The sequence below is a fragment of the Gymnodraco acuticeps genome, unplaced genomic scaffold (genome assembly GCF_902827175.1).
Source record: "Gymnodraco acuticeps unplaced genomic scaffold, fGymAcu1.1, whole genome shotgun sequence".
Classification (NCBI taxonomy): Eukaryota; Metazoa; Chordata; class Actinopteri; order Perciformes; family Bathydraconidae; genus Gymnodraco; species Gymnodraco acuticeps.
In genome coordinates, this window is record NW_022991454.1 from 375,715 (window position 1) to 389,727 (window position 14,013).

At 45.2% G+C, this 14,013-nt stretch overlaps 1 protein-coding gene across 2 annotated transcripts in view; it reads right to left on the bottom strand.

The window, feature by feature from the left end:
* LOC117532968 (contactin-4-like) overlaps positions 1 to 14,013 on the bottom strand; it is a 203,317-nt gene that overhangs the window by 72,227 nt on the left and 117,077 nt on the right. For both annotated transcript variants that reach the window (XM_034196589.1, XM_034196590.1), the window contains 3 exons: positions 10,752 to 10,955; positions 1,541 to 1,643; positions 380 to 564 (listed from right to left, as the gene is read on the bottom strand). In XM_034196589.1, coding sequence (XP_034052480.1) covers positions 380 to 564; positions 1,541 to 1,643; positions 10,752 to 10,955 — 492 coding nt within the window. The remainder of the gene's footprint in view (positions 1 to 379; positions 565 to 1,540; positions 1,644 to 10,751; positions 10,956 to 14,013) is intronic.

Below are 14,013 nucleotides of genomic sequence, written 5' to 3' on the forward strand. Positions count from 1 at the left end.
CCAACCCACTTCCTGGTTATCCAGATGCTTCTGCACAGATTATGTCCCTGACATATGTGCCACTGGCTGGCGTATAGTGCATGTAACGGCTTTGATCTCCAGTCAAATTGGATGTCAATCATGATGCCATCTGGTGGAACCCAATACAAGGCTCACCAACAAGGTCGTATCCAAGGGCTGAGCCTCATCCGCACCTTTAATCTGGATCAAAATATTAAAGGCATCATGGCTGACAGCCTTTAATCATTTTGATGTGCCGTTAAAACGAGCCTCTCTCTTTAAGGCGGGTAGTGTGGGCTGCTGCTGGCTTTTAGTGTGAGCCGCTCTGACAGATGTGGCGCACGCTGGTCAAATATTCATGGATGTCAGGATCACCTACCATAGAAAGAGAGCTTCCCTTTCACTGTGTTCATCCCCCTGGAGTTCTCCGCCACGCACTCGTACGTGCCCGCGTCCTCCTGCTGGAAATACGGGATCTCCAGGACGCCGCTGGCTTTCCTCATGTCCACTTTCCTGGGGAAGGGGACACCGTCCACTCTTTTCCAGGTGATAGACGGTACCGGGCTGTGTGAAGAGACATGGAGACGTTAAACTGCTTCAGATTTTGTGAATGAGTCCTTCTTAAGGGTGGACACATTTTTAAACAAGTGCAGATCCTCAAGATCAAGAGACCTGAATAATCCGGTTTGAAAAGATAGATAGATATTGGTTTTATAAATCATGTGAAGACTACAATGCACCTAACATCCCCAATCTAAATGCATCACATACATTTTTTATTTATATTTTTATATACAGTAGTGACGAAATAATTGTAAAAAGAGCTGATTATGAGAAACCAACTAAAGAAATATGTACGTATGTAACTTTAAAAAATGCACAATTAATGCAAAAGAAAGGCGTCTAATAGTGAAAATAGTTCATATTTATTAGTTAAATTATGAGACACTCAAAAATACCAGAACATGTAAAACAAAAAAACAAAATGAAGCTATTATATGTTTTTTCTATGAAGTGCACGTTACTTTACCACAGAAAATATACAACAATTCAAAATGCAGTATATAAACCCCAAATATTTGTAATCAGAATGTGTGAAATTGTTTGATTGCCAACATTCCTGAACTGCGAGAAAGAAAATGCCATTATCTTTACATACAAACTAATAAGAACTCAAAGCACTGTTTGGATTTATCATGTGTCCCTTAATTTGCAATATTTCGGGGGTTTATGGATTTACTTTGGTCTTTAAGGATCAAAGTAATACTATTACACCATAAATGTACTTTATACTCGGCAGCTTCAACATATTAGGTATACCTTAAGTTTAGGGGCTTACTGCAGTTGTTCATAATTCTACGCTTCAGAACATCGTCTTCCAAAACCTGAAGATTTCTCTGAATATTTATACACACCAACATGTGCTTTCTAACAGATGCACAGCCTTACTTGAAACACACGAGGCTTGCACCAACGCAGTGACACATATGAAATAAATATCCCCATGGCTTTGAGTGAGTCTGAATAAGAGTGGGCTTACTTTCCCAGAGCGAAGCACTCCAGCTTTACAGTGGATCCTTTGGCAACATGAACAAGCTCTGGAAACTGAACCTCAATCTTTGGCTCGTATTCACCCATCACACCTGAAAGAGAAATGCAAATGAGTGTCAGTGTTAATGCAAAAAGTTGTATTTTGAATTTGTAACTCGAGCTAAACAAAAAAATGAAACAGTAGCTGTGGCTTCTGCTACTGAAAACCTTTTCAAGTAAAGCCGTCTTTTCACAAGAAATGCTTTTTCAACTTCCAACACAATCTGAGCAGCAGCAACAATCTCCGCGCTGTCACAGAATGCTCTCCCGTTGAAAGTAATAAGAAAAAGAAAGCGAAACACAGCTCTTCAGTGGACATGCAACACGCTGATGTTGAATGGAAAAAACAACTTTGAGAATTCATAGACGGTTTTGAGCCCTTACATCTAGATGAGTTTCATCTTGTTGTAGTGCTAACAGCTATGAGCACAAAAGCAGGCCTATAAAACCCCCCGGGGGACCCTCTCTGTGTCTACAAAGCATCTCATTCTCTCTCGGGGGAGGCAGCTCTGGTGGATTATAATATTGCTGTTGTGCATCCTCTGGATAAAGGACAAGACTGGAATGTGTCACTGTGGTATTCATGAATCACCACAGCAGTGTTGATAATCATTAAAAAAGCAAACACGTATTTTGTAGTGCTGGAAACCTTAACGCTTAAAAGTTTCACCCCAATTTCCACCATTAATTTCATCACAGATTATTATTTTAGATTGCATGGCAGTGAATAGGCAAAGACAGGGAAGGAAATAGCACAAGCCACATGTGTTGCACTGACTTGACATCAGTAGAAGCTATAACTACCTCAGTGTAACGGCATTCTGATCTATAAAAAAGGCAATGGCATTCGCTTTATGTGTGCTGAAATCGGAGGAAAGGCTTTTTGCTGAAGCATGTGCTAGCCAGTTTCTCAAAGTCGCACAGGACTGGGTTATAGCGGACAAGGTCAGCACTGTAAGAACAGATAGTGCCCGCAATATGATAGCAGCAGAGAGAATACTAGCATTTGAGCTTATGCTCTGTGTAGCGCACGTTATACAGAGGGGGGTCGTACGAATTCCACCAAACGATCTTACTGTGTTGCAAACATTCAGAGGTGGGAAGTAGTCGAGTACAAATACTTCGTTACTGTGATTAAGTACATTTTTCTGGTATCAGTACTTTTGTCACGATTCTCATGTTATGTCACGTTTTTAGTTTTGTATGTTTGGGTGTTTGCTGTCATGTTTTCCTCCGTGTATATTGTCTGGTCCTTTTCCCTGTGTTTTTCCTCCCGTCGTTAGTTTCCCTGGTGTGTCTAGTTGTCTGATTGTGTTCACCTGTTGTCCTTGTGTTTCTCCTCCCCTGCCCGGCTGTTTCTCGTCTCGTGATTACCCCTCCCTGTATTTAGTCTTGTCTCTTCCTGTGTTCAGTGTTGGTTTGTCTTTTGTTGTTGACTGAGTTCACCTGAGTTTTGTCTGTATTAGTTTCATTATCCTTGAAATAAAGGTTTATCAGAGTTATCTGCATTTGGGTCCTGCTTCCTTCACTCAACCGTGACAGTACGAACCAACCAGAAATGGACCCAGCAGATGATCCTTTTGAGGTGGAACTACAACATGTTTCCTTTTATTTGGCTTGCTGCTATGATTGGTGGAAGGGAGCGTCCAGTGTTCTGCAGAAGGAGGCCTCTCAGGTAGAGGCGCACCGGTTGGCTATGGAGAAACCAGACTTGGTGAAATTCTTACCTGGCTGGATTTTGAACTTCCTCTGGGTGTGTGATTTCCAGCCTGCTGACTACAAACGTCTCGGTGTGTTCCGTCTGGAGTCAACCCATGCTTCTGCCCCAGTTCCTGCTCCTGTCCAGGAGTCGTATTCTGGAACTCGTCTGGCTTATGGAGGTCCACGGCGTATTCAGGCGGCTGCTAAGAGCCGCCTGAATACAAGGCAAGGCCAAGCTAGCAGCCCGAGCCCCAAGAGCCATGGTTCCAGCCCCAGTACTGGCCCCAGCAACCATGGTTCCAGCCCTGGTTCCAGCCCCAGCAGCCATGGTTGGGGCTCCAGTACAGGCCCCAGAAGCCATGGTTCCGGCAACAGAACCGGCCGACACAGCCATGGCTCCGGCCTCAGTTCCGGCCCCAGCAGCCATGGTTCCGGCTTCAGTACCGGCCCCAGAAGCCATGGGCCCGACACCAGTTTCGGCTACAGGGCTGGCTCCCCAGCCGACATCAGCTCCCAGAGTCTTGTCGGCGTACCGGCCGACTCCAGCACCTCGTCTCCTGCTGGCACTCCAGCCGACGGCAGTTCCCCGAGTCCTGTCGGCGTACCGGCCGACTCCAGCACCTCGTCTCCTGCTGGCTCCCCAGCCGACGCCAGCTCCCGGAGTCTTGTCGGCGTACCGGCCGACTCCAGCACCTCGTCTCCTGCTGGCTCTCCAGCCGATGCCAGCTCCCCGTGTCCTGTCGGCGTACCGACCGACACAAGTCCCCTCTCAAGTTCCCTCTCGACTTCCCTCTCAAGTCCTCTCTCAAGTCTCCTCTCCAGTTCCCTCTCAAGTCTCCTCTCCAGTTCCCTCTCAAGTCTCCTCTCCAGTTCCCTCTCGAGTCTCCTCTCCAGTTCCCTCTCGAGTCTCCTCTCGAGCCACCTCTCAAGCCACCTCTCGAGTCCCCTCTCAAGTCTCCTCTCGAGTCCCCTCTCAAGTCACCTCTCGAGTCACCTCTCGAGTCTCTTCTCGACTCCCCTCTCGAGGCTCCTCTCGAGTTCCCTCTCAAGTCACCTCTCGAGTCCCCTCTCAAGTCTCTTCTCAAGTCCCCTCTCGAGTCACCTCTCAAGTCCCCTCTCGAGTCACCTCTCGAGTCACCTCTCAAGTCTCCTCTCGAGTCCCCTTTCAAGACAATTCTCAAGTCACCTCCCGAGTTCCCTCTCAAGTCACCTCCCGAGTTCCCTCTCGAGTCACCTCTCCAGTCCCCTCTCGAGTCCCCTCTCGAGTCTCTTCTCCAGTCCCCTCTCGAGTCTCCTCTCGAGTCTCCTCTCGAGTTCCCTCTCAAGTCCCTACCCAATGTCCTGTGCTGTTGGAGGCCCCGCCGTCTACTCTTCTGCTGGGGGTCCTGCCAACCCTATGTCCTGTGCCGTTGGAGGTTCCGCTGAGGGTCCTGCCAACTCTATGTCCTGTGCCGTGGGAGGCCCCACGACTACTCTTCTGCCGGGGGTCCTGCCAACCCTATGTCCTGTGCCGTTGGAGGTTCCGCTGAGGGTCCTGCCAACTCTATGTCCTGTGCCGTTGGAGGCCCCACGACTATTCTTCTGCCGGAGGTCCTGCCAACCCTATGTCCTGTGCCGTTGGAGGTTCCGCTGGGGGTCCTGCCAACTCTATGTCCTGTGCCGTTGGAAGTCCCGCCGACTACTCTTCTGCCGGGGGTCCTGCCAACCCTGTGTCCTGTCCCGTTGGGGGTCCCGCCGTCTACTCTTCTGCCGGGGGTCCTGCCAACCCTATGTCCTGTGCCGTTGGAGGTCCCGCCGACTACTCTCCTTCCGTGGGTCCTGCCAACCCTGTGTCCTGTCCCGTTGAGGGTCCCGCCGACGACTCTTTTGCCGGGGGTCCTGCCAACCCTATGTCCTGTTCCGTTGGAGGACCCGCTGAGAGTCCTGCCAATCCCATGTCTTGTACCGTTGGAGGTCCCGCCGTTACCTGTCTCGCCGGGGGTCCTGCCAACTCCTGGTCCTCTTCCGTGGGGGATCCTGCCGAAGCCTGTCCCACCGGCTCTGGTTCCTGTCCGGCCGACACCGGGTCCTGCCCGGCCTCCGGAGCTGTCCCGTCAGCGCCTTCCTGCCCGGCCTCCGGGGCTGTCCCGTCAGCGCCTTCCTGCCCGGCCTCCGGAACTGTCCCGTCAGCGCCTTCCTGCCCGGCCTCCGGGGCTGTCCCGTCAGTGCCTTCCTGCCCGGCCTCCGGAACTGTCCCGTCAGCGCCTTCCTGCCCGGCCTCCGGGGCTGTCCCGTCAGCGCCTTCCTGCCCGGCCTCCGGAACTGTCCCGTCAGCGCCTTCCTGCCCGGCCTCCGGGGCTGTCCCGTCAGCGCCTTCCTGCCCGGCCTCCGGAGCTGTCCCGTCAGCGCCTTCCTGCCCGGCCTCCGGGGCTGTCCCGTCAGTGCCTTCCTGCCCGGCCTCCGGAACTGTCTGGTCTTCGCCCTCGAGCCCGGCCCTCTGAGAGCCCGGCCCTCTGAGAGCCCGGCCCTCTGAGAGCCGCGGTCTTCGCCTTCGAGCCCGGCCCCCTGAGAGCCGCGGTCTTCGCCTTCGAGCCCGGCCCCCTGAGAGCTGCGGTCCTCGCCCTCGAGCCCGGCCCCCTGAGAGCCGCGGTCTTCGGCCTCGAGCCCGGCCCCCTGAGTGCCGCGGTCTTCGGCCTCGAGCCCGGCCCCCTGAGTGCCGCGGTCTTCGGCCTCGAGCCCGGCCCCCTGAGAGCCGCGGTCTTCGCCCTCGAGCCCGGCCCCCTGACTCTTCCTGCCGCTGCCTTCGCCCTCATGCTCGGCCCCCTGAGTTTGCCCGCTGTGGTCTTCGCCCCTCCATGGACTCTACCTTGCCCCCGGGCCGTCCGCCCGAGACCCCCACCTTGGACTTTGCCTTGCCCCCGGGCCGTCCGCCCGAGATCCTTTCCGGGCCCTCCGCTGTCCAAAACCCGTCCTCCAGACCCCCTCCACCCACCCTGCTTGAGGTTTTGGACTTTTGTGGGTTTTTTTTTTAGGGACGTCTGGAATCCGTCCCTTGAGGGGGGGTTCTGTCACGATTCTCATGTTATGTCACGTTTTTAGTTTTGTATGTTTGGGTGTTTGCTGTCATGTTTTCCTCCGTGTATATTGTCTGGTCCTTTTCCCTGTGTTTTTCCTCCCGTCGTTAGTTTCCCTGGTGTGTCTAGTTGTCTGATTGTGTTCACCTGTTGTCCTTGTGTTTCTCCTCCCCTGCCCGGCTGTTTCTCGTCTCGTGATTACCCCTCCCTGTATTTAGTCTCTTCCTGTGTTCAGTGTTGGTTCGTCTTTTGTTGGTGACTGAGTTCACCGGGGAGTGTTCTGTTTTGTCTGTATTAGTTTCATTATCCTTGAAATAAAGGTTTATCAGAGTTATCTCCATTTGGGTCCTGCTTCCTTCACTCAACCGTGACAACTTTACTCCACTACTTATTTTTCTGACGATTTTTTACTTTGACTTCTTACATTTATAACACAAATACCTGTACTTTCTACTTCTTACATGTTGAACACAAATACCTGTACTTTCTACTTCTTACATGTTGAACACAAATACCTGTACTTTCTACTTCTTACATGTTGAACTCAAATACCTGTACTTTCTACTTCTTACACTTTGAACCCAAATACCTGTACTTTCTACTTCTTACATGTTGAACTCAAATACCTGTACTTTCTACTTCTTACATGTTGAACACAAATACCTGTACTTTCTACTTCTTACATGTTGAACTCAAATACCTGTACTTTCTACTTCTCTCATTTTCCAAACAGGCTGGTTCCTTTAGTTTGAATGTGTGTTTGGTGGCGTGGTCATTATTCTTTAGAGTCATTGCGTGCCTATTGATTTGAACACGATCCGTGTATCCATCATTTCCTGGTCTTCTCTAAAGAAGAGGGACCAATGAAAACGTTGTCATGTTGCCGTTGTTCAGCATGGAAACATTCATTAGCTAACAATGACATTATTGTTCTATTAATATAAAGGGAGGTCAGGTACTCTTTAAAACAGCTGGGAGTTATGGGTACTTTTTACTGAAGTACATTTCAAAGCCCATACTTCTTTTATTTTACTTGAGTAAAGAAGTTTAGTCAGTACTTCTACTTTTACCAGAGTATTTTTAAACACAAGTATCTGTACTTCTACTTGATTAAAGGATGTGTGTACTTTTGCCATCTCTGCAAACATTATACATAGGGGAATCCCAGTATGAAGACCATATGTACATATGTGTAGCAAACTTTGAACATATGGGAATCGCAGTATGAATACTACCATGCGAGTAAATGCCATGTGTAGCACATATTATACAGAGTGTCCGAAAACTGTCCGATGTCATGCAAATAATTAACATGTTATTATTCAATTCAATTCAATTCAAAACCTTTATTTATCCAGGTAAAATCCCATTGAGATCAATGATCTCTTTTTCAAGGGAGACCTGCAGATTATGAAGTAAAAAACCCTCAGATCATTCTCACCAGTTCATCCTGGATTTCTTTATCGAACTACCACCCATGTTTTGATTTCCCCAAACTTAATACTAGTATTTTAAACGTGTGTGCTATCATGATTTTATCGATATATATATATTGTGATCAGCGCAACACATATTTTTGAATTGACCGATTGACACCATTACTATGATTGTCTTTCCCTTCAATGACACTGAGGTAATGAATTAGTTATGGTTGGCATATAGGGCTGCACGATTTATCGAAATGTGGTCAAAGTTGCAGAATGAACTAATGCAATATCCAAATCGCAGTAAGAGCAATATTCTGGTTTAAGTTTTGCAGACAAACTGTATTCTGCAGACTAAATAAAACATCCTTGTTCGGTAGAGATCCTCCAAATCACAGCATGATCACTTAAATATATTTTTCAATGATAATGTGAATACCGTTCCCTCTAATATTGCGAATTGTATCTCAATAGTGCAGCCCTATTGTCATTTCATCCCTCCTAGCTGGCTGCATACAATGCTATTTTGAACCACTCTCATCCACCGGTGTAACAATAGTTTTCGCCCCATTGCTGTAATTCAGGGTTTTGTTGCAAATAGCTCTAGAGATGGAGGAAACAGGCCAATTTCATCTCATTGATTTGGCGAGGCATGTGTTATCAGGATGGCTCCCTGTGTGACTGTGAAAGCTAATTCAGATCCTTATCACTTCTGTCTCATACTGGAATGTAACCACAGCACTATCACCCATTTTAAGCAGACAGGTGGAAGTGGACGGGTAATTGTCTCATACTATAACCTTTTGTAGGGGACACCTGTTTAATGGCCCCCCCCTCCAACCGTACCTCAACACCCATGACCGCGGTGAAGCTCGTGTTCTGCTTCCCTCGGAAAAGCAAAAGTATAATGAAAAAGGAAAGAAGGAGGCAGATAAGGAAGGGGATAGCTTGAGAAAACGATCTCTGAAATCGCAAAAGCTATTCGCAATGCCTTATGTCAAGCAATGGAAATGTTCTCCACATTCCTTCTTAATTTAAAAGATTTTAAATGCTAAAATAATGTTTGCAAGCAAGATGTTTTCTTAAATATTATGAAAGATTCCAGTGCTTGTGCTCATGAATGTGGGAATCTGATTGCCTACGAACGTATTAAAATGTTTAAATATTACGACGCAGTAATGTTTTCATATTCAATCCTATGTCACATGCATTGAATACAGGGGCGGCGGGTACTGTAGGCTAGGGAAGGCTAAGCGTTACTAAATATTTTTGTCACTGCATCCTGGTAAAAGAAAAACATAATGTATAATGTTTGTGTCTTTGACATTAGCGCTGCTATGCAGCCACCTGTGCCCTGTACTACGAACCTAGTTCAACAGACCCTAGATATGTTTGAGTTATCTTAACTAACCGTCAGGTAAAAAAAGTTATTTAGCCTTCCCAAACCTGAGCCTCACGCGCCGCCTATGATTGAATATGATTTGTCACCATCATATAGGAGATGCAGGGTCCCATGACTGAATAAGGTTAGACTAAAGCACTCTTTCGTGCACAAGTAAGTCTTAAAAATGAAATACAAAGTTTATTCCCAGATTAAAAATATGTGAGAATGTCTGTTTCATTGTTTCTTAAATGTTTTTCAATAATGATGTTGCAAATGGACATACTGTGATGCAAGGAAATTGTGCCAAAGAAGAAAATGAATGAGTAACCTTGTAAGTGCCAACCTGAAAATAGTCATAATATGTCCTGTTTTAACAAGAGTTGTAATCAAATGAATATCAGGGTTACCTAGACACAATGTTTGCCTTATGTCATATGTTTTGGTTATGTTTTGCTGATTTGAGGATCAGCCAAACCAGCTTCTGGAATAAATGGAAGACGAAAACCATACAAGACATTTCTAATGAATATAACATTTAGCTGCATATTTATTTTGCTGCATTACATTAGATATGGAGCATCTCTCTAGGACAGAAGCCTACAATTAGATGACTTGCTGACAGTGACCTTTCCTCCAGAGTGCCTTGATAAGGCCAGCCTAAAGCATCACATCCACATGTTAAAGGACATGCTGAAATTAGCAGAGAAATAGATAATTAACCTTTGGATTTAATTTGTATTCATTAAAACCACTCTGTACCATCAAGCCTTTTTTGTTTAAACTGGACCAAACTGGTCCCACTTATGCATTACACACTTTGTATCCCATCAGTAGCTAGTGTAGATTATCTTAAGGGTTTTGAATTGATGCTGTTGAAAAAAGTGGTTTGAATAATGCTCCAATAGATTCAAGTGCTGTAATGAAAAATGGAAACTGTCATGTTCGAAGTTTAGCAATTTCGACGTAAAAGTGTGGTGCACTGATGACGTACTTTTGTAGACCGACCCAGTAATATTGGATAATAATATTTACAATACTTTCATGTTTTGTTGTGCAAGATAATCTTCCCATATTAACAACACTTTTATACGTAATACTATAAACAAACTACATGGTCGCACAGATCATCACCGCTAAGCCAAAGGCGGACTCAATGTGATAAAGTTGCGCTGTCTCAGTCATAGGAGCTTCAGAAATTCAGTCATTACTGCCGTATTTCATGTCTTAGAACAAAAAGTGAAAATATCGTAAACTTGTTTTAACCAAAGATCTTTTTTCAGGCATCTGACAAAACATTTTTGGAAGGCTGAAACCTGAAACTCCAGCCTTAGACATCAAAAACAGATGTGAACTTAACATCCACATTGGAAAAGGGGTAATCATGTGGAAAAGCATGGATTTGATTAGACCAACTTGATACAATTAGGAGGCGACATTTGCATTTAAATAAACATACCAATGAAAGGCTACTGTAAGCAGATTACGAGAAACAGTGTGATATCCAGTGCATTTCCTGGAACAAATTCCAAGGCCAACAATTGTTTTAGCTGTAGTTAAAGTTTTAGTTGGTTAGTTTGCATGTTAAAAAGCATGGCTCACCATCGCTGCGGAGCACTAGAGGAGTGGGCGGACCCTCCACTCGGGACTTTGTGACGGTGTTAGTCACCACACAGGTGTAGTTTCCAACATCCGAGGGCTCCACTTTGGCGATGTACAGATTACCCGTCTCCTGGGAGATGAAGCGCCGAGTGTCCTGCATCACAAATGTCGGGTACTCGTTAAAGATCCAGGAAAACACGAGATCTGTGGATAAAGAACACAAGAGAATTATTACTTTAAATGAGACTTGAATACGGTTTTGTAACAGCGTTTTGGACCTCCTGAGGGTAGCGAAATTAATAGAGTTATATCACGCTAAGGTGAGAATTGACGACAGGATCAGTCAGAGGTTGCGAACAAATGCAATTATCTGGAGTCTTTGGAGATGGCCATTTTTCAAGCGGATGAGGTCTGAATACTCAACTAGGGATTTGGAAGACACTAGGGTGAGTTGCCATGAGTAATTATACATCCGTAGACAAGCAACAGAGATGTTTACTAATGACAACCACAAGGACAAAAATAAATGTTAACCATTTACAGTAAGGTACATGACATCTTGAGTTGCTAATGAACTGAACAAATTGTGGTGCACATTGGGTATTAAAGCAAATTATACCCATTTCTGTGTTTCCTTCATTAACATTGTGCTAACCAACTGACAAACAACACCATTTATAAAAAAGACAATTAAAGACATTTGACAGGATAAATGGGATACAACATAGGCAAAGGTGCAAACAATCGATCAGTTGATACATACATTACAAAGACATGTAATTTAATAGTTACACATAATATTATTATCGTAGAATAATAATAATAATAATACATTGCATTTCAAAGCGCTTTTCCAGGTGCTCAAAGACGCTTTACAGTGGTGATAAAACATGATAAAATAGAATTTAAAAGAAGTAGTTAAAACAGGATGCTATATGCTAGCAACAGGTATACTGTAATGATTTAGGAAACTGCTGAGCTATAGATAGAAGTCCATCATTCACGGATGACATGATGTCAAAGTTTGACAGGAATGGTACGGGAGAGCCGTTACCATGACACTTAGGGTCAAAATGTTCTGGAATAAGGTGAGAACCATCCTTTTCTCAAATCACATTTCACCCATCGAGGAACCAGCTGAAGGGGAGACTTATCACTAACAGGAAGTAGAGCATCATGTTGGAAAAATACTGTCAGACTGCTAAAATCAATAAAACATTGTTGGAGTTTAAATGTCAACCGTTGTGTCCCCCATGTCATATCATTGTGCTTGAGTATTTAAAAAATGAGTCAAACACACATTTTGACGTCTTGAGATCCTCTTAAAAAATATATTTTCTTGATTGTCACACTCACTGACAGAAGTATTATAATTCATCCACAGACATCATCTCCACCATAATCTCACAGAGATATAAGGAATGTGATGATGCAGAAATAATACGACCGAACAAACTTCATTTTACAACCTTGTGTCCTGTAATTTAAAATGTAGCATTGTTTGTAATTGCTAATGCATGTTGTGCTCCACATGTAAAGTAAGGGAAATACAGAATGTCTGTCACGTAATATTTTTCATAATTCATGCCTCCATTTATCTTTCAGTAGCTGTGTTGAATGAATTGGATTCAGTATGTCAGCAACCAACTTCTTGATAAATTACATTATTGAAGTTTAACCAGCCTTACCCTAACCCTAACGAAAGCGTCTGAAAAGTGAAGCTGTAGCAGAATTGCCTTCTTATTATACATCCATGATCTATTCTCATCCACCATCTTTGTTTGGGACGATAAGAGTGTAAGAGTCACGTTTCTGAATCGGACACTCTGAGTGGATGCAGTCACAGCCAATCGGAGTCTGATTCAGAGTCGGTTCCGTTGTTATGTGTACTGAAACGAGAGCCGGTATAATTCCACGCGCGAAAACTAAATAAAAGTTGGAATATGTTATTTTAGTGTCTTAAAAGTAGACTGAGGTATGGCAAGGAAGTTTACTACAGCTGAGGCTTTGGAGCTGATTTTTCAAGGGGACGATGTCGATGAAAATTCAGACGAATCTGCTCAGCATGCCATGTGTGATCGTGGACAGGAACTGCCATGATATATATCATGTGTAGTCTTCAAAAAATTACAATTCCTGGCAAGAAAACGCCCATGGACACTGCCCAAAATAATGGGCATGACTAATTAAGTTACAATCTTCTAATCAGTTCTGATACAATGATAATACATGTGTGCAAATGTCTGTGTTGAATGTTTCTTTCAATGTTATGGTTAGCAGTTATTTTTAGGGATGCACGATAATTATCGGCCCGATAATTATCGGTCCGATATTAGGAATTATGACGTCATCCCGATAAACCCGATACCAGTATTAATAGCCCCGATAATATACAATATATTTTTTGGATAAAAAAAAGGAAAAAAAATACTGCGGTGTGGGTGGATTGGGATGAGGGGCGCTTGTTTTTCACTCGGCTCCTCCCGTTTTGTAAGTACTGTGGTATTAGTGGTTTAGGAAGAGGGGAGTTCTTCACAAATCCAGCGCTCCCTAACTCGTGCCTGGCTGTGACGTAAATGGTGTGCGGCCGTGAAGCCAGGACAGTAAACAAACATGTCGTCGGTGGTATGGGCGTTGGAGCTATGTGCAACTCAAGGCATATGCTCGAACCGGAGCTGCCTGGACGCTGCAATCATGTTGTGCACTATCCGTGCTGAGTGTGCTGACTTTTCGTACAATGTCCCACTGTCTGGCTTCCTGCATAAAGTCAAGTGCTCGGCGCAGTTGTGGCGAAATGTCGCTCCTCTGTTTTCATTTAAACAGCTCCGTATATCGGTTAGCGCAGCTAGCTAGCACCAGATGCTAACAACAACAATGCAGGTAAGGTCTCTCTCTCGCTCGCTCGGGCCACACATACACACACCCTCCCGGTCCTCCAGATAGCCAGTCGGTGCCTGCCGGTGAGCGTGGAAGTGTGGTCTGCCACAAGCGGGCGACAGGAGCGGGGCTGTCAGCATCAGCTTGTAGATGGTATTTTAAACACGATGTGCTCTGAAACTACGGGGCGGCCGAGGACAAAAAATACACATGCGTTAATCGCGTTAAAATAATTAGTGGCGTACATTTTTTTTTATTATCGGTATCGGTCTTGAGAAGCAGGAAGTTATCGGTATCGGTTTCAAAAAACCAATATCGTGCATCCCTATTATTTTTAATGAAATAAGTCAAAAATGCAAGCTCGGTTTATTTATGGGCAAATATC